Below are 27,663 nucleotides of genomic sequence, written 5' to 3' on the forward strand. Positions count from 1 at the left end.
CCTAGGGCATCTCGAAGCCTGCTACCATCTGCCAATCTCAGCTGCTGAAAGAACTTTGGGTGGTTCTCGAGTTGGATGAGGTGGGATTTCAGGGAGTCACTAGGGTGGTGCAAGTGGTGTTTACCAGTTTAATGCAATTTCAGGTTCATTCATCAAAGGCTCAGGGCACACCAAGGCCAGCTGCTATCCACCTGGGGCTCATGGGTCCCTGAGAGATGTCCAAGGAGATCAGCAGTGTGGGCCTACCCCAGCTGGTGAGCCTACTCTGTGGGCCAACCCTGAAAAAGCCTCCAGCAGGCTCATGTTTGGTAGGGCAGGGTCTCAGAAAATCCCCCACTGGAGCCAGCAGGGTTCACCAGGCCAATCAAAGTTCAGATTTGGCCGTGAGAGGGGAGGACTCAATACAGGGACCATGATGGCTGTTCCTCCAGCCCTCATCCTGAAGCCAGTAGACTCAGTCTCTCTCTGTATGTCTCTGGCACCTCCCAAGTTGCTGTTCCTCTGCTGGAGCCCAGGGTGAGTGCCTGGGAGTGAGAGTCTCTGCACTGGCCCTTTAAGAGGACACATGGATGAATGGAACCTCTGCTAGTTTTCACAGTCAGATGAAGAGGGGCTCCTCCTCTTCCAGAGACTGGTACTTCGGGCTGGGGAGCCTGATGTGGGGCTGGGACCCTTTACTCTTCAGGGGTGACCTCTGCTGCCGAGACATCCCTCCTGATCTTTGACCACCACACCAGGGTTTGGGACCGGTCCATTTCGCATCTCTGCCCCTCCTATCAGTCTCAAGATAATTTCTTTATGTCCTTTATTATAGGACTTCTGTTCAGCTAGTCTTCAGATTGTTCTCCAGGCTGATTGTCCTATAATGTAGTTGTAATTTTAATGTCATGAGAAGACGCAAGCACAATGTTTACCTATCCCACCTGTAAAATTTCCCTTTTACAATCATTTGCTTGAAGAGGGGTCAACTGGGAACCATAAAGATGTGGCTCAGGATGTGACAGGAAGAAATTAGAAGCATTCGACTTGGAGAAGGCATGATTGCATTTTCATTTTCAAATATACAAAGATGATTTCCATGTGCTGTGGATTTGCTGAAGGAGAAGTGAGGAAGTAGGTTTGTAGCTGAGCCTAAGGAAAGTAGGTAGGAGACAAATGCATTTCCTCCTCCTGATGAGAGTTTCCGAGGACAGCTAAAGAATCTCGTTCAGCATGAAGAATGAAGACAGTTTCCATTTTCCGTAGGACTGGAAAGATGAACCTTACAACTTCATCATAATTCTTCCAACCCTATCTTGCAGTGATTTTGCTAAAAGAAATATCAGGAAATGACAGTCTCTGTGGGGAACACACAGTGCCCCTTCACTCAAGACCCGATTGACATTAGAGGCCACCCATCCACTACAGCCCGGTCCTTGTCTAGGGGCCTCAGCACAAAATTAATTTTCCATATTGTTCAGAGAGTTCTTAGCACTAGGTTGGATCTCACTAGAGCTAAAACTTGCTTCTAGGACCCTGAAGTTCCTTGCTTGGCTTTATGCTTGTTGTTTAGGGGATTAGTAGTTGCAAAACAGCACTTAACGTACCGTAACTTAAAGGTGTCCCAGGACTAGGATGGATGGGATCGTGAAGCCCTTAGGCCAGCCACTTGAGTCGATGCTGTGTCCTGGGGCCCTGGCTCCATTTCACGGAGCACTCAGGGTAGCTTTAGGTTTAAAAGGAGGAGGATGCTGGGCTCGTGGGGACATCCCGAGTCACCTCCTGTCTCACACTGCCTGGGCCTTCCTTACTGCCACCACCACCAAGGGAATGGGGTGGAAAGTGCTCAACACTCAGTACTCCCAGGAGACAGATGCATAGGCCTGCCTGGAGGCCCCAGTCTCGATATCAGTTCATCACTGAGTCTCCCAGTATGCCTAACACTGTACTGTCGTCCCATAAGCCAAGTCCCAAAATACAGTTAAGTTTAGAGATAATTTTAAGTTGGTTAAATTATGGTTAAGTCCAGAGTATTATTTTAGGCCCCACCAGGTATAATCAGATCCTCTTCCTGAAGTCAGATTTTGCTGGTTGTGAGAGAAGCTTAGAGAAAGACACTAGCTGTATACACAGCAGGGGATGGGTGGCAGGATGATGTTACCTTGGAACAGGAAGAGGGTCTAAGAAGAGAAGGTGGGGGCCTCAGAGACACTCCACTTACTTTTCAGGGCAGGTATTAAGTGACTCCTGGCTCTGTGAGCTGGCCTGGGTTTAAAGGGCCTTCTTTTTAAACTGTCTCTCTTGTCATGTGATAACCCAGTTTCTGAACTCTCCTTCCAAGCCAGCTGCAGAGAGCCTGGAGACATCAGCCGGATGTGTTACGGCCTAGGGCCGACAAGGCGGTGTAGAAACTCCTCTGCCTGAAATGGTTAAGCTCCTCCTAGCAAATCTCAGAAAGCTGATGCCTGACCCCAAACTTCAATACCTGGAGGACCAACCCCGAAGGCCCCCATTCACAGTGGCCCACGAATCGATTGTTTCCCTACCAGACTGAGAGCAGGCGTTGTCCTCTTCTCCTTGCATCTCCTCTTGAGCACCATAATAAGTTCTTAGACACATAAGTCTCCTAAATGGAAAAGTAAACATTTTTCCTCTTAAAAAAATGAGGAAAGAGAAAAAATGTGTCATATTTTCCTGGCCTGTACTATTCTTCTAGTTTATCAGATCAAAATGAATTCATATCAGCAATAGCTTCCCTGGCATTTCCTATTTTCAATAATACTGAGTTGAAACACACGTTGCCCTTTTTGTGGGACAAATAGATTGCAGTTATTCTGCTCCCGATCTTACTTTCATGCTCTCTTTTCCTTCCTGGATGATTTAACAGCAAAATACAGCCATTGCCAGCTCTGGAAACATTTCTGGCTGCATTCCTTTTCCTCCCTCAAAACCTAGGCTGTTGTCAAAACCTTAATTCATGGTGAGTTATTAGCAACCAGACCAAGTTGCAGAATAATCCATTTTGAAGAAACCAAGCTTCTCTTGGAATCAGAGAAGTAGCTTCTCAGAAAAGGCCTCGTTTTCTAGAACAGGCATCAGTGGAATTCGGAGGGTCAGGGGAGGCGTTGTCTCAATCCTTCCTCCTTTGTTCTAGCCTCCAGGTTCGGTGTAGGGAGAAGGCTGTGCCCTTTTCTTTTTCACTTCTTTCCCTTCCCTCTGCTGGAGCCCAGGGTGAGTGCCTGGGAGTGAGAGTCTCTGCACTGGCCCTTTAAGAGGACACATGGATGAATGGAACCTCTGCTAGTTTTCACAGTCAGATGAAGAGGGGCTCCTCCTCTTCCAGAGACTGGTACTTCGGGCTGGGGAGCCTGATGTGGGGCTGGGACCCTTTACTCTTCAGGGGTGACCTCTGCTGCCGAGACATCCCTCCTGATCTTTGACCACCACACTAGGGTTTGGGACCGGTCCATTTCGCATCTCTGCCCCTCCTATCAGTCTCAAGATAATTTCTTTATGTCCTTTATTATAGGACTTCTGTTCAGCTAGTCTTCAGATTGTTCTCCAGGCTGATTGTCCTATAATGTAGTTGTAATTTTAATGTCATGAGAAGACGCAAGCACAATGTTTACCTATCCCACCTGTAAAATTTCCCTTTTACAATCATTTGCTTGAAGAGGGGTCAACTGGGAACCATAAAGATGTGGCTCAGGATGTGACAGGAAGAAATTAGAAGCATTCGACTTGGAGAAGGCATGATTGCATTTTCATTTTCAAATATACAAAGATGATTTCCATGTGCTGTGGATTTGCTGAAGGAGAAGTGAGGAAGTAGGTTTGTAGCTGAGCCTAAGGAAAGTAGGTAGGAGACAAATGCATTTCCTCCTCCTGATGAGAGTTTCCGAGGACAGCTAAAGAATCTCGTTCAGCATGAAGAATGAAGACAGTTTCCATTTTCCGTAGGACTGGAAAGATGAACCTTACAACTTCATCATAATTCTTCCAACCCTATCTTGCAGTGATTTTGCTAAAAGAAATATCAGGAAATGACAGTCTCTGTGGGGAACACACAGTGCCCCTTCACTCAAGACCCGATTGACATTAGAGGCCACCCATCCACTACAGCCCGGTCCTTGTCTAGGGGCCTCAGCACAAAATTAATTTTCCATATTGTTCAGAGAGTTCTTAGCACTAGGTTGGATCTCACTAGAGCTAAAACTTGCTTCTAGGACCCTGAAGTTCCTTGCTTGGCTTTATGCTTGTTGTTTAGGGGATTAGTAGTTGCAAAACAGCACTTAACGTACCGTAACTTAAAGGTGTCCCAGGACTAGGATGGATGGGATCGTGAAGCCCTTAGGCCAGCCACTTGAGTCGATGCTGTGTCCTGGGGCCCTGGCTCCATTTCACAGAGCACTCAGGGTAGCTTTGGGTTTAAAAGGAGGAGGATGCTGGGCTCGTGGGGACATCCTGAGTCACCTCCTGTCTCACACTGCCTGGGCCTTCCTTACTGCCACCACCACCAAGGGAATGGGGTGGAAAGTGCTCAACACTCAGTACTCCCAGGAGACAGATGCATAGGCCTGCCTGGAGGCCCCAGTCTCGATATCAGTTCATCACTGAGTCTCCCAGTATGCCTAACACTGTACTGTCGTCCCATAAGCCAAGTCCCAAAATACAGTTAAGTTTAGAGATAATTTTAAGTTGGTTAAATTATGGTTAAGTCCAGAGTATTATTTTAGGCCCCACCAGGTATAATCAGATCCTCTTCCTGAAGTCAGATTTTGCTGGTTGTGAGAGAAGCTTAGAGAAAGACACTAGCTGTATACACAGCAGGGGATGGGTGGCAGGATGATGTTACCTTGGAACAGGAAGAGGGTCTAAGAAGAGAAGGTGGGGGCCTCAGAGACACTCCACTTACTTTTCAGGGCAGGTATTAAGTGACTCCTGGCTCTGTGAGCTGGCCTGGGTTTAAAGGGCCTTCTTTTTAAACTGTCTCTCTTGTCATGTGATAACCCAGTTTCTGAACTCTCCTTCCAAGCCAGCTGCAGAGAGCCTGGAGACATCAGCCGGATGCGTTACGGCCTAGGGCGGACAAGGCGGTGTAGAAACTCCTCTGCCTGAAATGGTTAAGCTCCTCCTAGCAAATCTCAGAAAGCTGATGCCTGACCCCAAACTTCAATACCTGGAGGACCAACCCCGAAGGCCCCCATTCACAGTGGCCCACGAATCGATTGTTTCCCTACCAGACTGAGAGCAGGCGTTGTCCTCTTCTCCTTGCATCTCCTCTTGAGCACCATAATAAGTTCTTAGACACATAAGTCTCCTAAATGGAAAAGTAAACATTTTTCCTCTTAAAAAAATGAGGAAAGAGAAAAAATGTGTCATATTTTCCTGGCCTGTACTATTCTTCTAGTTTATCAGATCAAAATGAATTCATATCAGCAATAGCTTCCCTGGCATTTCCTATTTTCAATAATACTGAGTTGAAACACACGTTGCCCTTTTTGTGGGACAAATAGATTGCAGTTATTCTGCTCCCGATCTTACTTTCATGCTCTCTTTTCCTTCCTGGATGATTTAACAGCAAAATACAGCCATTGCCAGCTCTGGAAACATTTCTGGCTGTATTCCTTTTCCTCCCTCAAAACCTAGGCTGTTGTCAAAACCTTAATTCATGGTGAGTTATTAGCAACCAGACCAAGTTGCAGAATAATCCATTTTGAAGAAACCAAGCTTCTCTTGGAATCAGAGAAGTAGCTTCTCAGAAAAGGCCTCGTTTTCTAGAACAGGCATCAGTGGAATTCGGAGGGTCAGGGGAGGCGTTGTCTCAATCCTTCCTCCTTTGTTCTAGCCTCCAGGTTCGGTGTAGGGAGAAGGCTGTGCCCTTTTCTTTTTCACTTCTTTCCCTTCCTGTGAAACTGAATTTTGCATTCTTGGGAGCTATGTCATGACAAGTCCCGTAAATGATTCACACTGAGGTGACCTTTAAAGAGCAGAGTAGAAATCAGCTGGATTCTAGGAGCCTAGAGCTGTCCTGAAGCCAGAACTTCCTGTCCCTTCGCTTTCAGCTGAAACTCACTGTTACCTCTATGGCTGCAATCCTAGTCATGTGATTTCATGGTGATTTTAATCACCAAGCCAAGCTGGCAATGTTTACGTATGCTAGCGCTTGAATTAAACCTTGTAGGTTGTTATATAATTAAACTTCTGAAAATGAAAATGAGATTAATAGGCAACTTAAAGAATTGGTGGAAGAGGTAGGTTTTGTAAAGAGAGAACCTGGTTTATTTTAACTCATCAGGGTTTTATTTCCTGTTCTATGTTTATTTGTAGCACTGAGTGCCACCAGAAGGAATTAACTTAGTCCAAGAAATAATTTTTTAAAGATTGTTATTAAAATATATATACTAATATATACTATTATATTAGTTTCAGGTATACACCATAGTTATTCAACATTTATATGCCTAAAGCAGTGACCACCATGATAAGCCCAGCAACCATCTGACAAAGCTATCACAATATTATTGACTATATTCTCTACATTGTATACCACATCCCCTGACTTATTTCTTTTATACCTAGAGGTTTAAACCTTTTATTCCTCTTCACCTTTCTCCCTCTTTTTTGATTTTTCAATTACAGTTGACATTCAATGTTATTTTATATTAATTTCAGGTGTACAGCATATTGGTTAGATATTTTTATAATTTATGAAGTGATCCCCCTGACTAGTCTAGCACCCACCTGACACCATACCTAGCCATACAATATTATTGACTATATTCCTTGTGCTGTGCTTCACATCCCCATGATTATTTCATAATTTCCAATTTGTGCTTCTTAATCCCTTCACCTTTTCCACCCCTCCCTACAACCCTTCTCCCATCTGGCAACTATCATCATGTTCCCTGAATTTCTGAGTTTTTCTCTGTTGTGTTTGTTTGTTTATTTTGTTGTTTAGACTCCACAAATACCATATGATCGTACTTTGCTAAGTGCGATCATATGATATTTGTCTATCTCTGTCTGACTTATCTCACTTAGCTTAATACCTTCCCAGTCTATCCATATTGTCACAAATGGTAAGATTTTATTCTTTGTTTTATTGCTGAATAATATCTTATTGTATATATGTACCACAACTTCTTTATCCATTCATCTATTGAATAGACACCTAGGTTGCTTCCATATGTTGACTATTACGAATAATGCTACAGTGAACATAGGGGTGCATAGATCTTTTCGAATTATTATTTTGGATTTCCTCGTATAAGTACTCAGAAGTGAAATTACTAGATCATATGGTAGTTCTAGTTTTAATTTTTTGAGGAACCTCCTGTTTTCTACGGTGGCTGCACCGATTTGCAATCCCACCAACGGTACACAAGGGTTCCCTTTTCTCTGCATCCTTGCCAACACTTGTTGTTAGTCCAAGAAATAATTTAACCTTAGCTACCAAGGAGTATAAAAAATTTGCCAAATGCTTACTGCATCAGTGCTTTGTAAATTGTTAGTACCTTTATTGATTTGAACCAAAGAGAAGTTTTGTGTTTCTTTTTAAATAGTTTTTTTTTTAATTCTGTCTTTTTTTCCTAATCTCAGAAATGAAAATGACCCTCCTGATCACCCAATCCTTTCGTCTCTCGCCATTCTTTTCTGCTACCATCAAGGAACAGTCATAAAAGGATCATTTTTAATCACCATGGTGAGGATTCCAAGAACTGTGCTCATGTACGTTTACAACACTCTGAAAGACAAGGTAAGCCAGTACCTTACTGCGGAGTTAATCACTGGAAAACTACAGCAGGCCCCAGGACAGGAATGTGAGCCATGACAGTGGCCATTTGGAAGGCTCCAGTGTTCTTCAGGTCCCATGTTCCCACCCCATTCCTACCTCCAGCAAACTTTTCGTGTTTTATTTATGGTTTTGTGTTGGGTTTTCCACCCACTTGGAGGTGAGGGTGGGGTGGGGAGGGGGAAGTTCTGAGCTAGGTGGCTTCCTTCTTTGCTAAATGCTGAACAAATGAGAGGAATTCTTCAGAGGAAATTTAAAAAGTTTTTGTGGGCATTCAGATGCTTTTAAAAAAAAAGAAAGTAAGAAAATACTCTATTATAATAACATTTGCTTATGTTTTAATGCTAAAATATTCCCTGCCTTTTATATTTCCTAGAGGGTGCCATGGGAAGTTACTGGGTGGGTGTGTGTGTGTGTGTGTGTGTGTTTGAGAGAGAGAGAGAGACAAAGAAAGAGAGAAAGAGAGAAAGAGAAAGAAAGAGAAAGAGAGAAAGAAAAGGAGGGAAGGAGGGAGGGAAGGAGGGCGAGCGGGCGGGCAGGCCTGCCTGCCTTCCCTCTTAACAGTGAGACATCAATGGGCAAGATGACCTAAATCTCAGCTCAAAAGGCAGAAAACTGTAGGGCTTTTGTGCCTGGGATTTTTCTCCTCCCTGGTTTTTATTTCCATGCACATTTGGTTATGAATGCCAGTGGAAACCAACACAGCAGGAAAACAGCTGTTCTCATGGTGTTTTTGGCCCACCAAACAAGGGAGAGTTGGACTTTTCCCAACTTCTCTGTTCTCACATAACTCCAGTCTCTCCCCAGTCCCCACCTCAGCCTCAGTGACTTGGTCAGAGTTTCGCAAACTTACCTGACTCCCACCTTTAGGGTATAGGTATGCGTGCTTGGTAAATTGGGGAAATTTTACCCATGGATTCTTTATTATATTTTAGAGTTGTTTTTATGAGCTCTTTTAAGCAGACATCTGAATTGCTGATATTTTTAAGTCCATAATCAAGTTTTGAGATTAGTTTATCAAATAGGAACAGTCGGTTGAATTTCACATAAAGTAATACAGCTTTCTTATCTTGAAGTGCACTTGAAGCACTTACTTTGATCGTACAGTGCTTTTTGTATTTATAATATGTCGTTATAGATACTAGTTGTGTGTCCACATAAAAAAAGAATCAAGTTTAACTTTTTCAAAAATAAATTCTATAGTGAGAATTTTAGGGCTAAATTTCAGAGATAAATTAGTCGAAATTTATCCCTTTCAGGGCTGGATTTCATGGACTAAGAAAACATATACATTTTGGTAACTCAAAGAGGCATTTCCACATCCAGGCCAAGTCTAGCCACTCTGGCTCCTGCATTTTGAAATTGATCCTTCAATTTTAGGAAACTTGGAGAAGGATTTCTTGAAGAACAAAACAGCTGTTTATAATATTTATATATTTTTCCCTCCTAAGTTCTTCAGGCTTATTTAATAATTAAAACAGACGTGAGACAGATTAATAAAAGAAAATGACCAAATTTAATTACATACATATGTACGAAAACCCCAGATACATGAGAGAGTCAGAGACAGAAAGGGAAAATGAGGGAATATATGACATTCTGAATGAAGGATGGAGTGAGGCACCTTGGGGCTTCAGAGGGAAGGAGGACAATTCACGGAACAATAAGAAAGGCAGGTGTTCAGTAATTAGAAGTTTGTTTCTCCCTACAGATAGGTTATAAAATAGTATTTCTGGCAATAACTCTTGCTATGGGCAAGGCCCCAAATAATTTAAACTCTTTAAGGTAGAGGTAAATGTTTCTTGCGAGCCTACGGGGTCCTGATTGTCTTCAGCTCCAAATAATTCACGTGCCAAAGTGACACATTATGGAGAAAGCTATTCTGAGTGTGTGTGTGTGTGTGTGTGTGTGTGTGTGTGTGTGTGCGCGCGCGCGCGCGCATTCAAGCGCATGCGTGTGTGCACATGTGTATGTATAGATACATAGAGAGACATATAGATATGCATAGGCGTTAGTAATAGATAATCATAAATTAATGAGCAATAGAGGACCTTGCCATCCCTCCCTGAGCTCGATATCTTAAACTCTGGGAAAACAGCCATAAATCTAAAAGAGAAGTCGGTGTTTTAGTCTCTCTGGAAGAGGTCTAAAAGGTTATTTATTACTCCCCAGATCCCATGAAGAGTAAGGGACCAAACTTCTTTTTAGCGAGTTCACTGTTGGAGAAATGTGTCCTTTCTTAGGTTAAAAAGAAATGGTCTCCCTCAGCAGTAGGGCCCAGTACTGTGTCTGCAGTTTAAACATTTCACATAGCCACCGTGCGATCTTTCCTATGTTAAATGGCTCATTCACAGCCATGACCAGGCTGAAAAGTATCCAGATCAAGTTTCATCCGATTGAATTAACACTGGGACAAGAAAATGTCCACGTGAGTTTTCCTGGGGTCCTCATAGAGGACTATTTGAAGATTGTTTTCTGGCTTTTTTTTTTTTTTTTAACTCTGAGCCATGGGTAGGACACTTTCAGTCACCCCTCCTCTAAGAGTTTCTTTATTCACTCTTAGGTTATACACAAGTCCAAGTTATATTTCAAAGGACTGATTTATCCCTTAAAACTTAGCCCTGAAAGTCTCACTATAGGATTTATTTCCAAAAAAGTTACACTTGATTCTTTTTTAACATGGTCATATAGCTAGTATCTACAAAGCATTAGTTGTTTTATTTTCTTTGGGATGTGAATTTTTCATGAATATATACTGGTTTGAAAAAGCAGAGTTTATAGTTGAAGACATTGAAGGGGAGATGAGGGAAGAGAAATTTTTTTTTACTAGAACCAAAAGGCCTGGTTGTCACCTTCACAGTAAATATGGACTAACCCATTTCCCTTTCTCCTGAGGTCAGCACACAAGAGGTAAGCCCACAAGAGAGGAATTTCGCTCATCCGTAATGATAATAATAATTAGTAGTGGCAGCATGTGAACAGAAGAATTTCTCCCATACTGAATGAGCATTGCTATAGTGCTTCCTCAGGTGTAAACATTTCCAGGTAGAAACAGTATGTGTTGACTGAAACTCCTGGTTACCTTCTGTCCTGTGCTGTTTCTGACTCTGTTCCTTTGGTTCTGAACCTAATCCCAGCAGCAGAGTGCATGGTCGAGGTGCGTGTTCAGATGCTGCTTCTGCTGTTTCTGCTGTCTTGACAAATGCCTGCACCACGTCAACCAGGTAAAACTCCTCCCATGTGCCCCAGAGGCACACAGAGTGGCTGTGGGTGGACTCTGTCTCTTACGTCAGAGACTGGCAAACTTTTTTTCTGGAAAAGGCCAGACTGTGTAAATATTTTAGGTTTGGGGGACATGCAGTCTTGATCAAAACTACTCAACTCTGCCATGGTAGTAGGATGGCACCTATATATAAATGAATGGGTGTGACTGTTCCAATAAAACTTTATTAATGGACACTGAAATTTGAATTTCATATAATTTTCATGTGTTGAGAAATTTTCTTTTGATTTTTTTCAACCATTTTTAAAAATTTGAAAATTATTCTTAGTTCCAGCCAGAGGAAAGCAGGCCGTCTGCTGGATCTGGTTCCTGGGCTAGAGTTTGCAGATCCTTACATTAGAACCTTAGGTCATTAAAGCCATTCTTCAAATTTTGAAAGAAATGTCTCTTTTCAGAAATAAAAAGGAGAGGAGGCTTTAGAAACCCTAGCATAATGAATATAGTATATCAACTGAGAGCTTATTTTCTATGTCTTCTCCAAGAACTATAATTTTCCTGAAATAGGAAAAGAATCACCTCCCTAATTTTTATATATTTCACCAGACTTTCCCATTCAAGCTATAAATATTCCTTTAAAAGTCAGAAAAATTACATACTGTGATTGTTTGAATTTCAATTTTTTTCTCTCCTGAGTCTTTCAAATTGATGGAAATTTAAATATATATTTTATGTTTCTATAGATAATTTAGGAGATTTTAATAGCCCTTAATCAAATTTATGCAGAGCAATATTTTCGGAAGTTAGCAGGTAAGTTTAAATGTCCACAGAAATCTCACTTAGAAAAGTACTTCTTACTGCCCCTCTTCCTAATATATGTACCAGTAGAAGGGACTAAGTGGACCATCCATGTTTCATGTCTTATAAATGGTATTAAGAAGTAGAGGGCCAGGGGAGAGAGGGAGCAATTGAGGGGATCATTTTATGAACAATATAGACGTCTAACCAATGTACTGTATACTTGAAACTAATTTAAATAAATAAATTTATTTTTTAAAAAAGAATACCTTTCATTGTTCAGAAAGTATAGTGTTCCTATAGTAAAACTCTATCTTTGAGGCTTCTCTTAAGAATCTTGGATTGCATTTTGGAATGTGTTTATTATTTATTTGGACTGCTTTAAACCAGCATGTATGAAACACAGCAAAAGACCACCTTTTGGAATGGCAGGTCATATAGCAAGTGAAGCCAGACCCTGTGACTGTCTTGTCATGGTGTAATATGCCAGCCTCTCTCTCCTCCTAGAACCATGTGCACATATCCAGACACCAATTTATTCCGCAAAGATTTTGAGATGCATTACAAAGTGTACTATGATAAAATAAATATACATGAAAATCAAGGCTAAGAAAAATATAGATAGACCAGAAAGCGCGCGCGCGCGCGCATTCAAGCGCATGCGTGTGTGCACATGTGTATGTATAGATACATAGAGAGACATATAGATATGCATAGGCATTAGTAATAGATAATCATAAATTAATGAGCAATAGAGGACCTTGCCATCCCTCCCTGAGCTCGATATCTTAAACTCTGGGAAAACAGCCATAAATCTAAAAGAGAAGTCGGTGTTTTAGTCTCTCTGGAAGAGGTCTAAAAGGTTATTTATTACTCCCCAGATCCCACGAAGAGTAAGGGACCAAACTTCTTTTTAGCGAGTTCACTGTTGGAGAAATGTGTCCTTTCTTAGGTTAAAAAGAAATGGTCTCCCTCAGCAGTACGGCCCAGTACTGTGTCTGCAGTTTAAACATTTCACATAGCCACCGTGCGATCTTTCCTATGTTAAATGGCTCATTCACAGCCATGACCAGGCTGAAAAGTATCCAGATCAAGTTTCATCCGATTGAATTAACACTGGGACAAGAAAATGTCCACGTGAGTTTTCCTGGGGTCCTCATAGAGGACTATTTGAAGATTGTTTTCTGGCTTTTTTTTTTTTTTTTAACTCTGAGCCATGGGTAGGACACTTTCAGTCACCCCTCCTCTAAGAGTTTCTTTATTCACTCTTAGGTTATACACAAGTCCAAGTTATATTTCAAAGGACTGATTTATCCCTTAAAACTTAGCCCTGAAAGTCTCACTATAGGATTTATTTCCAAAAAAGTTACACTTGATTCTTTTTTAACATGGTCATATAGCTAGTATCTACAAAGCATTAGTTGTTTTATTTTCTTTGGGATGTGAATTTTTCATGAATATATACTGGTTTGAAAAAGCAGAGTTTATAGTTGAAGACATTGAAGGGGAGATGAGGGAAGAGAAATTTTTTTTTACTAGAACCAAAAGGCCTGGTTGTCACCTTCACAGTAAATATGGACTAACCCATTTCCCTTTCTCCTGAGGTCAGCACACAAGAGGTAAGCCCACAAGAGAGGAATTTCGCTCATCCGTAATGATAATAATAATTAGTAGTGGCAGCATGTGAACAGAAGAATTTCTCCCATACTGAATGAGCATTGCTATAGTGCTTCCTCAGGTGTAAACATTTCCAGGTAGAAACAGTATGTGTTGACTGAAACTCCTGGTTACCTTCTGTCCTGTGCTGTTTCTGACTCTGTTCCTTTGGTTCTGAACCTAATCCCAGCAGCAGAGTGCATGGTCGAGGTGCGTGTTCAGATGCTGCTTCTGCTGTTTCTGCTGTCTTGACAAATGCCTGCACCACGTCAACCAGGTAAAACTCCTCCCATGTGCCCCAGAGGCACACAGAGTGGCTGTGGGTGGACTCTGTCTCTTACGTCAGAGACTGGCAAACTTTTTTTCTGGAAAAGGCCAGACTGTGTAAATATTTTAGGTTTGGGGGACATGCAGTCTTGATCAAAACTACTCAACTCTGCCATGGTAGTAGGATGGCACCTATATATAAATGAATGGGTGTGACTGTTCCAATAAAACTTTATTAATGGACACTGAAATTTGAATTTCATATAATTTTCATGTGTTGAGAAATTTTCTTTTGATTTTTTTCAACCATTTTTAAAAATTTGAAAATTATTCTTAGTTCCAGCCAGAGGAAAGCAGGCCGTCTGCTGGATCTGGTTCCTGGGCTAGAGTTTGCAGATCCTTACATTAGAACCTGAGGTCATTAAAGCCATTCTTCAAATTTTGAAAAAAATGTCTCTTTTCAGAAATAAAAAGGAGAGGAGGCTTTAGAAACCTTAGCATAATGAATATAGTATATCAACTGAGAGCTTATTTTCTATGTCTTCTCCAAGAACTATAATTTTCCTGAAATAGGAAAAGAATCACCTCCCTAATTTTTATATATTTCACCAGACTTTCCCATTCAAGCTATAAATATTCCTTTAAAAGTCAGAAAAATTACATACTGTGATTGTTTGAATTTCAATTTTTTTCTCTCCTGAGTCTTTCAAATTGATGGAAATTTAAATATATATTTTATGTTTCTATAGATAATTTAGGAGATTTTAATAGCCCTTAATCAAATTTATGCAGAGCAATATTTTCGGAAGTTAGCAGGTAAGTTTAAATGTCCACAGAAATCTCACTTAGAAAAGTACTTCTTACTGCCCCTCTTCCTAATATATGTACCAGTAGAAGGGACTAAGTGGACCATCCATGTTTCATGTCTTATAAATGGTATTAAGAAGTAGAGGGCCAGGGGAGAGAGGGAGCAATTGAGGGGATCGTTTTATGAACATTATAGACGTCTAACCAATGTACTGTATACTGGAAACTAATTTAAATAAATAAATTTATTTTTTAAAAAAGAATACCTTTCATTGTTCAGAAAGTATAGTGTTCCTATAGTAAAACTCTATCTTTGAGGCTTCTCTTAAGAATCTTGGATTGCATTTTGGAATGTGTTTATTATTTATTTGGACTGCTTTAAACCAGCATGTATGAAACACAGCAAAAGACCACCTTTTGGAATGGCAGGTCATATAGCAAGTGAAGCCAGACCCTGTGACTGTCTTGTCATGGTGTAATATGCCAGCCTCTCTCTCCTCCTACAACCATGTGCATATATCCAGACACCAATTTATTCCGCAAAGATTTTGAGATACATTACAAAGTGTACTATGATAAAATAAATATACATGAAAATCAAGGCTAAGAAAAATATAGATAGACCAGAAAGACAAAAGCAATGGGACCATCGATAGACAAATATGTTGCCCACATGGTCTCACGGGGCCTGGACATTGAGTTGCCATCCCTTCTCGCTTTATTCATGTAACTTGAGGTTCTTGCCACACCCTCTTTCACTCAAAGATTTCAAACTGTCCCATGGGAGCCTAAGGGTTCTTCGCGGATGCTGCTGCAGAGACCACCGCTTCAGGAGTAGGGGGAGATGAGTGGGGAGGAGGAAGGGTGGGCTCTGGCCCCATACCACCACCACCCTGTCCTGGCTTCTCAGCAGAGCAGCTCTGCTTTGATCAGGTTCAGGGTGGGATTCCACCGAAAGTTTTATTCGAAGTCAGGGCTCTGCTGCTAAAACACATTTGAAAACCACTGTCTCAGACCATGGTCATGTTTATTCTCTCTGCCTTGTTATCCTGAGGGACGTATTTTCTGCCTTCTGAAATCTCATCACCTTGTGTGAACCCAGTACTTTTTCCTTCAGAGTTCAAAATGTTTCCAAGATCACAAATAGCTTAGTATTAACCACACTATAATTACATTATGAAGGTGAGGAATCCTTGCAAATGTACAATGGGAGTGATTGTCCCTAAATCACAAAAAGGCTCAGTTAGCCTTGATCCAGCTCACAGTGAATCAGTGTTGCAAACAGGGATTGGTCCTTTGGATTCTGATCATGATATTGGTGCATTAGGCTTTGACCTTGTTGACCAAAAGATGTCTGCCATCAATTCATTGCCAACAGGAGTCCCCAATCTGAGATGCAGTAAAAGGAGAGACTTTATTCAGGTGAACATTTTGCAAAGTGGGAAACACAGCCTCTGGAGGAAACTGAAAGTATGTTCCCCCAAGACAAAGGGGAGGCTAGCTATATAGAGAAAGTGCCCACCCTGGTCTCTAATGGGCCCATTTTTTGCAAATGAAGGACCCAAATTTGCACAGCTTTTTAAAAAATTTATTTATTTATTTAAATTAGTTTCAAGTATACAGTACATTGGTTAGACATTTATACAGTTTATAAAATGATCCCCCTAATTACTCTTCCTCTCCTCCGGCTCTCCACCTAGCCAATATATTAGTGCTAACTGCATTCCCTATGCCGTGCTCCCCATCCCTGTGACCATCTAGCAACTACTAATTCGTACTTCTTTAACCCTTCACCCTATTCTGCAAGCCCTTTAAGCCCCTTCCTCCCCTCTGTCTGTCACTAAATTGTCCACTGTATTTGTGAGTCTGTTTTTGATTAGTTTGTTCTTTTTGTTTCTTAGATTCTTCATATAAGTAATATCATATGGTTGTTATTTTTCTCTGTCTGACTTATTTCACTCAGCATAACCTCTAAGTCCATCCATTGCAATGGTAGGATTTCATTTTTTTAATGGCTGAATAATATTCCATTGTATATATGAATCATAATTTCTATATCCAATCATCTATTGATGGGCATTTAAGTTGCTTCCATATCTTGGCTATTGTAAATTATGCTGCTATGTATACTGGGGTACATAAATCTTTACGAATTATTGTTTTGGTTGTCTTTGGATAAATATCTGGAAGTGCAACTGCTGAGTCAAAAGGTATATCCATTTAATTTTTTGAGAAACCTCTAGACTGTTTTCAATAGCAGCTGTTCCAATTTACAATCCCACCAACAGTGTATAAGTGTTTCCTTTTCTCCATATCCTCACCAACACTTGTTTTTTGATTTATTGATGATAGCCATTCTGACAGGTGTCGGATAATATCTCATCATGGTTTTAATTTGCATTTCTCTGATTAGTGACCTTGAGCATCTTTTCATATGTCTATTGGCCATCTCTATTTCCTCTTTGGAGAAGTATCTGTTCAGGTCTTCTGCTCATTTTTTAATTGTATTTCTTGTTTTTTTTTGTTATTGAGTTATATGATTTCTTTATATATTTTTGATATTACCCTCTTATCAGACGTGTCATTAGCGAATATCTTCTCTAAATCAGTTGGTTGTCTTTTTGTTTTGTTGATGGTTTCCTTTGCTGTACAAAACTTTTTAGTTTGATGTGGTCCCACTTGTTTATTTTTTTCTTTTGTTTCCCTTGCCAGGGGAGATATATCTGAAAAGAAATTACTGTGAGTAATATCAGAGAGTTTACTGCCTGTGTTTTCTTCTAGAAGTTTTATGGTTTCGAGTCTTACATTTAAGTTTAATCCATTTTGAGTCTGTTCTTGTATATAGTGTAAGAAGGTGGTCCAGTTTCTTTCTTTTTCCTTTTCTTTTCCTCTTTTTTTGCATGTATCTGTCCAATTTTCCCAGCATCATTTATTGAAGAGACTGTCTTTACCCCATGGTATATTCTTACCTGCTTTGTCATATATTAAGTAAGCATATAGGCATGGATATATTTCCGGGCTCTCTATTCTGTTCCATGGATCAATGTATCTGTTTTTATGCAAGTACCACACTGTTTTTATTACTGTAGCCTTGTAGTATAATGTGATACTTCCAACTGTTGCCTGTGCAGAATGCACAACCCCAGAGCCAAGCAGGGCAGGGGAGGCTGTCTGTCAGTGGGCTGCAGGCACTCTGTAGGCTTGGGTGAAGCAGGATCTCAGGCAGAGAAGGTCCATCCAGCTAATATAGCCTCAGTTTTGCTGCAACTTCTGTGCCTGGGTGTTCCCACTATAGTCATAGATCAGTGAGACCAGCTCCGTCTGGGGTGGTCCCACAGACCCCTGCGCTCCCCAGACGCAATATTGCAACTCTTGCAGGCAGCAGAGATCTGCCTATAACTGATTTCCATGCAGTGTCCGCCCTGTGCTAGCCAAAGTTTGTTGTCTGTGTGGATTGGGAGGACAGGGATGAGAGTGTGCTGGGCAGGGTAGGGCTGTGACAGTTCACTGTCAATGGGCTGCATGGGGCAATTTGTGGGTAGGGTGGGTCAGGGTCTCAAGGAGACAATGGCAGTTGGATTGATAAAGCCTCAGTCTTGCTACAACGTTGGTAACTGTTCCATGTTCCAGCAGAAGTCCCAGATCACAGCAAGACCAGCTGCTGTCTGGGACTGGCCCATGGATCCCTGAGATCTGCCCAAGTTCGTGTTGGCAGCAGTGATCCACCTGAAACTATCTCAGAAATACGTCTCACGGCTCTGGCCAACAGATGCGAATACTTGGTTCTGAATTGTCCTAGGGCCTAGCTGTCATCCAGCAACAAAAGCCCCGGGCAATCTGCAGGTTGGGCTGGGGTGGGGTGGGGGGTGGCCTGATCCCCTCTGACCAGCCCTTCCTAATGGCCCTGTGTGTGGGGGGTGGGGTGGGGGTCTGCACAGTCCAGCTGACATGGTCTGTATATTGCCTAGTAGGGGGGCCGGATTAAGGCACAATGGTGGCTGTCCTTCCAGCCCTCGTTCTGGCATCAGGTAATGCAGACTTTCACCGTATGAATCCTGCACGAGCCTCTGACCCGCTGTCAGTGTCCCAGGTGAGTGAGTGCAGGTCAGAAAGCCTGTGTGCGGGTCCTTTAAAGGGGCGTTCTAGGGTTTCAGTTTCCTTCTGTCTCACCCAGATGGCCGGAATCCCCTCTGGTTTTTACAGTCAGAGTTATTGGAATCTCCTCTTCCCTGGGCTAGGACTCTGGGCTGGGGAGCCTGCAAATGAGACCAGGATCCCCCTCTCCTTCAGGAGAACCTCTGCAGCCTCACCCTCCCTCCCAGTGATCCTCCACCACCACGATGTGGATCCAGCCCTATTCGAAACCTTGCCACTCCTACCGGCTTTCATATGGCTCCTTTACATTATCAAACATACATGTTACGATCAGCTGGACTTCAGGTGATTCTCCACGTTGATTATTTTATAATTTGGTTGTAATTTCAATGCAGACCTGGGAGGAGACGAACCCTGCTTTTACCTAGTCCACCATCTTCCTCTGTCCTTCACAGTTTGATTGGTCCAAATTGCTCTGTCCTGATTGGTCAGTAAAGATGCAAATGAAGATATAGCTGTGCAGCTCTGATTGGATGGGGCAAGTTTCAGCTCATTGGTCAAAATAGGATTCTAGTAACCCCTTTATAATGGTCAGCTCAGACTGCAGGCAAGCAGTACAGGAGGCTTGGCAGCCCAGTCTCTGTCTTTTCCCTGAAATGCAGCATGTGTGAGAGGCCCCCCTATAAACAAAGGCTGCTAGACTCTGGTTATGAATCTGGGCCCAGTGTAACCACAAGGAATCCTTCTTGATAGGTATATTCCTTTTCGAGGTCAGCAACTTAAACCAGCTGTCAGAACATCTTTAACTTGAGGTGAGTCCTACAGCTGATGTGGGCACTGCCGGGAGACCTAAGGTTTAAGACATTGAGAAAGCAGAGGAGGAAGAATGGAAAAAGAATTGATGAATTGATGAGAAGAGAAAGGTCACCTCTAGTTTAAATCAACTGCTGCAAAATAGAATGAAATAAAGATTTTTAAGAATAAAGATAATTATTGTATAATGGTGGTCAGAGCTATTGTTGACCTTATTTGGCAGTGGACAAAGGAAAGTGAAAGAAGGAATTTAGATTAGCCTTTTGAAAAACTTCCTGGCACTAGAGTGAGTTACTTGGGGAAGATTTCTCTGGAAGTCAGATTTACAAAGAGCTGAGGCCTATTTAATTTTCCTTGTTTTGTGCAGTGGGAGATGGGAAATGCTAAAAGAGAGTGAGATCCATTTGTTACCATCAGAACCCAGATGCTCTTCTTGACTTACCATCAAGGAGCTGGTTGTGTTTTATCATCGCTGCTTAAAAGCCTAATTTGTCTTCACTAGTCGTAGGTGGGAGGCAGGTGGCAGTTGCTACATTTTGTAAACACCCAGCCTAAGGCTCTTCAGTAATTCACTTGAAGAATAAGGGATGCAACCCCACAATCCCATCATTTCTTATTACTTGTCTGCATCATAAATACCAGATGTGTGTATCCTTGAAAAAATTATATGTGTATACCTCACACATTTATTAATCCAGCAACCATTAGTCTATTTATGCTGTATTTCAGGGGTCCCCAACCCCAGTACTGGTCCATGGCCTGTTAGGAAGCGGGTCACACAGCAGGAGGTGAGCGGCAAACCAGCAAGAAAAGCTTCATCTCTATTTGCAGCTGCTCCTCAGTGCTAGCATCACCGCCTCAGATTATCAGGCGTTAGATTTTCATCAGAGCACGTCTCCGGTGCCAAAAAAATTGGGACTGCTGCAGTGTATTTGATCCATTTGAACTCAGGCATAATGAAGGAGGGGACGGTGGTGAAACAGAGTTAATATAAAGCAAAGCCAGGCCTTTGAGGAGCTGACGAACTCATCTGGGGGCTAGGGGAACAGCCTGAGGCATTCGCATGAGACGTTTATGTAACAGTACCCAGAGGTTTGTGTTTAAGTGTTGGTACTGAGGACGGATAGTTAGCATAGGGAAGTTTCTCCGCCCCTCCAGGATGCGATCTGGAATTGTTCCTTGGTCTCTTACTCAGTTCTCTATTTTGATTTCAAGTGTGAGACTCCAGCATGAGAAACAAGCCAAGGCCAAGAGACAAGATAGATAACCTCGGGCTGCCTCCTCCCCTCCAGGTGGCTTGAGAAACAAGCCAAGAGCGGGAGGCAGGCTGGTAGCCCTGGGACATCCCCCACCCCTAAGTAAACAAAAACCTGTAATTTAGACAGCTTGGGGCAAACTCTCTGTGCTACCTACACTTTTTAAGTGTGTACTTTTGCTTTAATAAAACTTGAGCTTTCCTGCTTGCTGTCTGTCGTGTCCTTCAGTTCTTTCTTGTGGTATATGACAAGACCTTGGCACCAGAGCTCCGGGATCGGGGTCCCTCTTTGGACTCCCACCCCGTCTAGCAGTCCGGCATCAGAATGAGGGCTGTGGAAGTTCAGAAAGATGGAGTCTTGGTAATTGGGGAGGTACTTTGACTTGGTAAGGAGAGGCTTCTTAGAGGAGGTTGGATTGTCAGACCTGGGCTCTACGAGCGCCACTGGAGGTCACCAGCTTACTACCAGCAATAGCAATAGCTGGGGACTTTTGGCACTCACCGTGTTGCCTGTAGTATGCTAAGCACTCTTCCTGCATTATATCATTTGTTAATTTTTGACACAGCTCTTTGAGATAGTGTCTTCCATTTACAGACAAGGAAACTGAGGCTTAGAGAGGGCACATAGTGGCAGAACTAGGATTTGAATTCATATTTGTTTTGCTTGTGGGATCCAAGCCCTGAACCACTATGTGTTTTTAAATAGCTAGAGAAGGAGTCACAACCACTGCCTGGGGTGCATCTCTTTAGTGCCTGTCCAAGCCAGGGTCCAGAGAAGTCAGTTTGCTGGCAGTTGAGCAAGGCTTGTTACAGGCAGATTTTTGTGTAGGAGGACAGGAAGGGTGTAGGGACATTGATGGGGTGAAGGATAAATCATGCAATTATAGATCCAGAAAAGGTTTGTCAGGGGTCAGGACCCACCCCCTCCTCCCAGGCAAGTCAGTGTCAAAGCTCCTGGGAGGCCAGGCTGGCTGTTCTCAGAGACCGTCTGGCAAGATCCTGCAGCCTCCCCATCCCTCCCGGCATTTCCAGGAGCTGACAGGTGTTCCCCTGTGGGCCTCTCAAGCCAGTGCACCAGCAGCTTCTACCTATTTCCTATGTGTCCACTCATAGTCCCTCGTGGAAGTGTCGCCCTAAGAGCACATCTCCTGCCCATCGACAACACAGACCTCTGTCCCAGCTCTAATGGTGGCTTTAGATCAGTGTTCCTCTGAGTTTGAAACCCACTGGTGGGCCACAGGACTCTTCCTGGTGGTTCCAAACTGATCTGGACGTTCCAGAATGTCCTTTCTTCCATTCTTATAGTCAAGTGGCAGAATTTCATGGAATTTCATTTTCACATACAAATAAGGGCTATTTGCCAATCAGTAAAGTAGATAGTGTGTTACTACAACTTACTACTTAGGAACCAAAATTGGTTTTACTTAGTTTCCTGAGGACGCAAATTCATTATTCTGTTAAGACCTCTGGCTGCCATGGTGATGCCTGGCAACACTGCGAAGCTTGTGAATTTTGCCAGCTGGGGAAAGAACACTTTGTTTTGGGTACACCACCAGCGTTGCCTTGGGTTGGACGTATTCTTCAAGTGCAGTTATTCTTGTCTTAACATCTTTCTTATGTTGTTCATCTGGCTCTCGTCTAATTCGTTTTATTTCTTTTTATCACATAGAACATTGCATTCCTCTTCAATCCTTTGTTCTTCCAGCAGAAGTGGGAATGGGCATAGGAAGTGAGCTGTGGGCTGAGGTCAAACAGGTTTGAGAAGGACTATTTCCATTCCAGTCTCCTGGGAGGAGCTCCTAGGTAAAGGCAGCTCCTGGCTAGTTGATAGCAGTGGGCTTCTGCCTTCTTTGTGGAACTTGGGTGAATCTTTCCACCTTACTGAGCTTCTGCAGAATAAGGAGATCAGCCTAAATGATACTGAGGTCTTCATGTGGCTTTCTGACCCTTCTTGAGGTGCCCAGTTGAGAGCTGGGGCACTACATTGCAGCAGTGACATGTGAGACACGAGACAGAGTGAAAAAAACATGAAGTGCGTGTTTTCCTGTCATAGTCCACATGACGGGATCATTTTTTTCAGCCGTACTTCTTATTCATGTCAAGGATCACAAAAACGAGCAAGGTTTTAGGTTGACTTGCTCTCAAGCCGCCAGAATCTTGGCGAATGGGCCAAGAATGTGAGTGAAGAGCCATCTGTCTGCATCTCCTTATAGTGATTCTACAAATATTGCTGCTACGGAGTGATGAAGTCAATAAAGAAAATAACCAGGGACGAGATTCTGATAAAATGCCAGTCACCTTGTTTCTTCTCAACAGTGAAGGACACAGTAATGTCCAACAGCTTTCTCATTTCGTTTCTGCTGTGGGCCATCATGCAGGGTAGTTGGGTGCCTGGTGAATCTCTGCTGTGTCTCCCAGTAAGTGATTTGAGGAGAGGACGAGATGACTCAGATCTACCTGAATGCAGTGCTTAAAGATGCCAGCCTCCTCCGCTTCGGCATCCGTCTAGTTATGATGTCAGTCGATGCACAGATTACTGCCTCCTGGCATTTGATCGGAAATGCTGCAGCTTTCTGTCTCCTGACTAACAAATATACTGGTCAGAAAGGTCCCAGACAATCTGGTCAACTCCAGTGCTTGCTGCTTCTTGGCAAATACATGCATCTCTCTCCTCCCTACTTCACAGTCCCTCCCCAGCCCACACTGCCTGCCAATACTTTTTTTTTTTTTCAGTGCACATAATGTTGGTCTCTGTCTTCTAAGCCTTTGTGGCAGATTTGACTTTGTAACATCTCAAAGCCTTCTTTCCCTCCTCGCGCCTTTCTTGCACTTAGCTCGATTTCAATGGTTCTCTTTCTTGCAATCCATCAATAGCAAAAGCACTCGGTGACTTTTCTATGTCAGGTTTTGGTTCATCCCAAGCCAACTGGCACATCTCCAATGACTCCTCTCCTCTCCCTGGAGCAACATGTGCATCTCAGGGAAAAAAAAGTAACAAATATTGTGCAATTAATCTAATTACATTACGGCAATGATATGAAGGTTCTTAAGAGGACACAGCTCTTTTGGTAACTGACATGCCGTAATAGGTAAAGGTAGCCTCATCACAGAGCATCCAGACAGCCATTCTTTCAATGACAGCAGTGGCTCTGAATCCTGCCACGCCAACTGACTGGTGTAGAGTTATTCTGGGGCAGCCAGCTGATGGTGAGAGCCCCAAAGCGATGCCTCCATGTGTGCATGTCTTAAAAAGAAATTCACATGTGTGTCAATGTTATAGTTTGCATTAAGGCCCATTTATAGACAGTGGTAATCCCCACAGCCCAGCTGTTTCATGGCAAATGGTGCTACCCCAGCTTTAGATAGAAAGGAATTGAGACACCGATTTGTCAGAGGCCCCAGACTGTCTGGGAGAAAACTAACTGTCTTCATGTATCCTGGTGCCTGGCTCAGAACCTGCTGCACTTAGGGCTGTGGCTTTATGTGGCTTTCCTGGGAGCAGCCTCTCTGGAGCCCAGCTCCTACCTGCTGGGGGCATTTTGCAAGGGTCAGGCTTCAGGAGAGTGAGGCCCTGAAGCCTCTTCCTCGAGTGGGCCTTAGAGCTCTTTCCTTTTGGAGGGTAAAGCCCAGTGAGCAGGGCCATCTTTGGCTGTACTCTGAAGCCCTTCCTGACTTGAAATTCTACCTTGTTAAAGAGGCAATTAATATTTGTTAAATAGGCAATTATTTAACAAATTTAATAAAAAAAAAAGAGGGAAGGGAGGATAAATTATGCAAGAGGCCCTCAGCCCATCAGGAAGCCCTGCTGGAAGGCAGCCGAGTGGTAGGCATTAATTTCTTTGACTTAATTTCTTTGACTTTCTCCAAGTCATGCAGCTCCTAAACCAGAATACCTGCCACTCTTTGGGCACTTACATGTGCCAAGCACTGTGCTAAGTTCTTTATGTGTCTTAATTACCTTCATCCTCACAAATAATCCTGTGAGGGAAATACTACTATTATCTTTTTTCTTTTTTTAATAGCTGATGCCACTTAGGTTCACAGAGGTTAAGTAGCAGCCTGCTCTAGGTTAGGTGGGAGGAAAGCAACAGAGCTGGGCGTTGAGGTTTTGGAGACCCAGTAAGTCATTCCCTCTTTCTTATCCAAGTTTGGAACAATTATGAGACATGAGAGTCAAGCTGATGAAGATTAAAAATATCTTGATATCTAGTCAGTGGGTGAAACAATGCATTGTAGGAACAGTTTATTAATGTTTCACCCCTGAATGAGAAAGATGAGCCCCCCCTCTCCCAGGCCCAGCCAACAAGGTCGACCTTGCCCGGGGTTCCCCCTGTAAACCGATGAACTGAGAAGGCGCATTCTTGGTGACAGGCTGTGCTCTGCTTCTCCCTCCAAACTTAGTCCCTGAAGTCTGCCTCCTCCTCTTGGAACGAATGAGACATATTATCCTGACAGAGATCCCTGGCCATGGAAATATGAATACAAGGTTGCCCCACACTGAGAGAGGCCATGGAGCACCCTACTGTTCTTACAGCAGAATCAGGGGCCCAGAGGGCTTGAGGACCTCAACCAGGGCCGCACAGTGGGTAGAGCTCATTCTGATCCTTCTTTACCCTGTGTTCTTCTCTTTCTCTGCCCTCCAAGGTTCACTGAGACACTGGGACAGACAAGTATGTCAGATGACACAGTATGTTGATATGAGCTGCCCTGGCTTACCTTTTACGCAGAACCCTATATATCTCTCCCATCCCTTGGGCAACTTGGAAGTCAGACCCATGCTCATAGGGGCAGAAGTGTGGTGACCATTTGGCTTCTGAGAAGGTCATTAATGGCACCATGCCCTCGGCTCCCTTCTGCAAGCAGCCTCTCTTCTCTCCCTTGAGTCTCCTCTTCTGCCAGAAGATATTTGTCCACATCTTATGAGAGCTCCCTCTTCCTCACTCCTTCCCCTCCTTGGCCTTAGACCACATATCCCAGCAGTGTGATAGAGTGAGAAGGCAGACTTTGAGGCAGGTAGGTCTGGGTTGAATCATAGCTGCCCCACTTATTACGTGACCTGAGACAGGTCATCTCTCTTAGCTTCATTTTTCTCACATATATAGCAGAATTCTTAACACCTACATCCCAGGCAGTTGAGACGGTTAACTGAGCTAATACATACAAGCATGGCACGGTGTCTTAGTGCATGCTCCATACGTGTTAGTTTATTTTGTGAGGGGAAGGAGAGGGTTTAGGTTCTTTATTTGTTCTTTCACCACATATTGAAAGTTTACCACGTGTCAGACAAATGGGGTATAACAACAATGCCTATCTCCCAGGATTATTATAAATAACTAGAGATCATCTTTGCAGAGCTTAGTTTCGTACCTGGTGGGGGAGTTATTATCATTATTATCAACCCACCAAGTGTATAAGCTCTGATTCTTTCCTACACCGAGGACAGTGCTGAGTTCCTGAGGTGGTTCATGCTGCCTGCTCAGTTAGGGGCACATCAGCATCCACAGGGAGCTTCTCCAAGTATTCCTTTCTCTTTCTGCCCCGCCCCCATCCAGAACCCCAGCACCAACATGTAGTGGGCGGGTGGGACTGCTAAGAGTGGCTTTCCTGGTCCTTCCAGTCCAGAATAATGCCCAAGCCGCCCCTCGAGATGGTGAGGGAGTGCCAGACCTCGGATCTGAACCCGTGACCAGGAGACAAAAATGACTGCAGCCCAGGGATAAGGAAACGTGCCCTGAGTGACATATCCGTTTGGCCGCCTCTTTTCTGCATCTCCTTTTCTTTCTCGTCACCCTGTTTTCAGCAGTCAAGGGCAGTTGTGTCTCTGCTCAGCAAGGGCAGCTGGAACTGGTTCTAACAACACTGGTTCAGAGGGCGTCTCATCCGAGGAATCACCACTTGCTTAACTCTAAGGCGCCTTTCACAGCCCCTGTTGTTCTTTGTACCTTTCATCATGACATGCTCTAGGCACGCTGGAAACACGCTGAGGGAGATCGCCTGTGTTTTTAACTTCCATCTATGAAAACTATCTCTGGAGTCAGCAAACTCTAATTACCTCATAAATAAGAAAGCAGGTGACACATGAAAACACAGGCTCTGACGATCGTGTTTGATGTGGGATAGTGGCAGTGCAGACCAACCCCCACCCGTGTTCTTCCCTTTACAGGCTAGTGTCAGCTGTGGGTGCCATCACCCATGATCACAGCCAGGGTGGGGGCCGGTGGGGGCCAGGCGGGGGAGGCAGTTCTCATCACTTAAGGGCTTAAGAATGTAAATGTAAAGATTTTAGATTAGTTTTGGCATTTCCAAAATTCATGTAGTGTGGAAATTAATTAAACCATAAGTAGCTCCTACACCAAATCTAATCTTCCTCGTGATAGAGAGTAGGTTTCTTCATGTCATTTCTCTGTCCGCTTCTGGAGCAGACTTGTCAGAGGAATCCGACTGCCCACCTCGGAAGCCCACGCTGTCTCCTCCTCCCTTCGTACCCTGCTAGGCAAGGCTCAGGCTGTGAGGTCATTTTCCCCTTGTCCTTCCCCAGCTGTCTTTGTCCTAAACATTAGGCTTGTCAGGAGAAGGAAGATTATTGGCTAGGGTCTAGAGAACGTGTTCATATGAAGGGAGAACAAAGAAGGGAGGTGTAAGTCATAGTGGTTTAGGGACTAAAAGCCACTTTGCTGCAGCAGTCACTGCCTCGTTCCCTGCAAGTCACAATCCGATAATGCCCTGGGCTTCCAGCACCTGAGTTTGCCTTCGACTGACTTCCATATGGGTGTAAATCTCAGCCACAAACTCAGATGCGTAAGAAATACTGCACCATGTCTCCCAACCTAACTAACGACTAGGAGCTCTCATCCACTAACTTGGCAGAAAATTTAATTAATAAAATGTTATTTGGGGACTATAATCCCCCCATGGGGTTATAGGAGTTGTCAGGTGTCCCCAGGCAGGTGGCCCTTGAGACGTTCGTCTTCCCATCAT

The 27,663-nt window shown here is 43.3% G+C and overlaps 1 protein-coding gene and 2 long non-coding RNA genes across 3 annotated transcripts in view; 1 reads left to right on the forward strand and 2 right to left on the reverse strand.

The window, feature by feature from the left end:
* Nucleotides 1-27,663, forward strand: part of SLC44A3 (solute carrier family 44 member 3) — an 85,547-nt gene that overhangs the window by 45,015 nt on the left and 12,869 nt on the right. Inside the window, exons 11-12 of the mRNA XM_011382195.2 lie at nucleotides 7,582-7,738; nucleotides 10,912-11,040. Coding sequence (XP_011380497.1) covers nucleotides 7,582-7,738; nucleotides 10,912-11,040 — 286 coding nt within the window. The remainder of the gene's footprint in view (nucleotides 1-7,581; nucleotides 7,739-10,911; nucleotides 11,041-27,663) is intronic.
* On the reverse strand, nucleotides 7-3,182 carry LOC105306902. The gene is made up of 3 exons (XR_897181.2): nucleotides 2,830-3,182; nucleotides 2,526-2,605; nucleotides 7-1,309 (listed from the first exon to the last, which is right to left on the reverse strand). It is a non-coding gene; the product is annotated as an uncharacterized LOC105306902 (long non-coding RNA).
* Nucleotides 3,437-5,945, reverse strand: LOC105306901. Its single transcript, XR_897180.2, has 3 exons — nucleotides 5,524-5,945; nucleotides 5,220-5,299; nucleotides 3,437-4,003 (listed from the first exon to the last, which is right to left on the reverse strand). It is a non-coding gene; the product is annotated as an uncharacterized LOC105306901 (long non-coding RNA).

This window comes from Pteropus vampyrus, unplaced genomic scaffold (genome assembly GCF_000151845.1).
Source record: "Pteropus vampyrus isolate Shadow unplaced genomic scaffold, Pvam_2.0 Scaffold463, whole genome shotgun sequence".
In the NCBI taxonomy this organism is placed as follows: domain Eukaryota; kingdom Metazoa; phylum Chordata; class Mammalia; order Chiroptera; family Pteropodidae; genus Pteropus; species Pteropus vampyrus.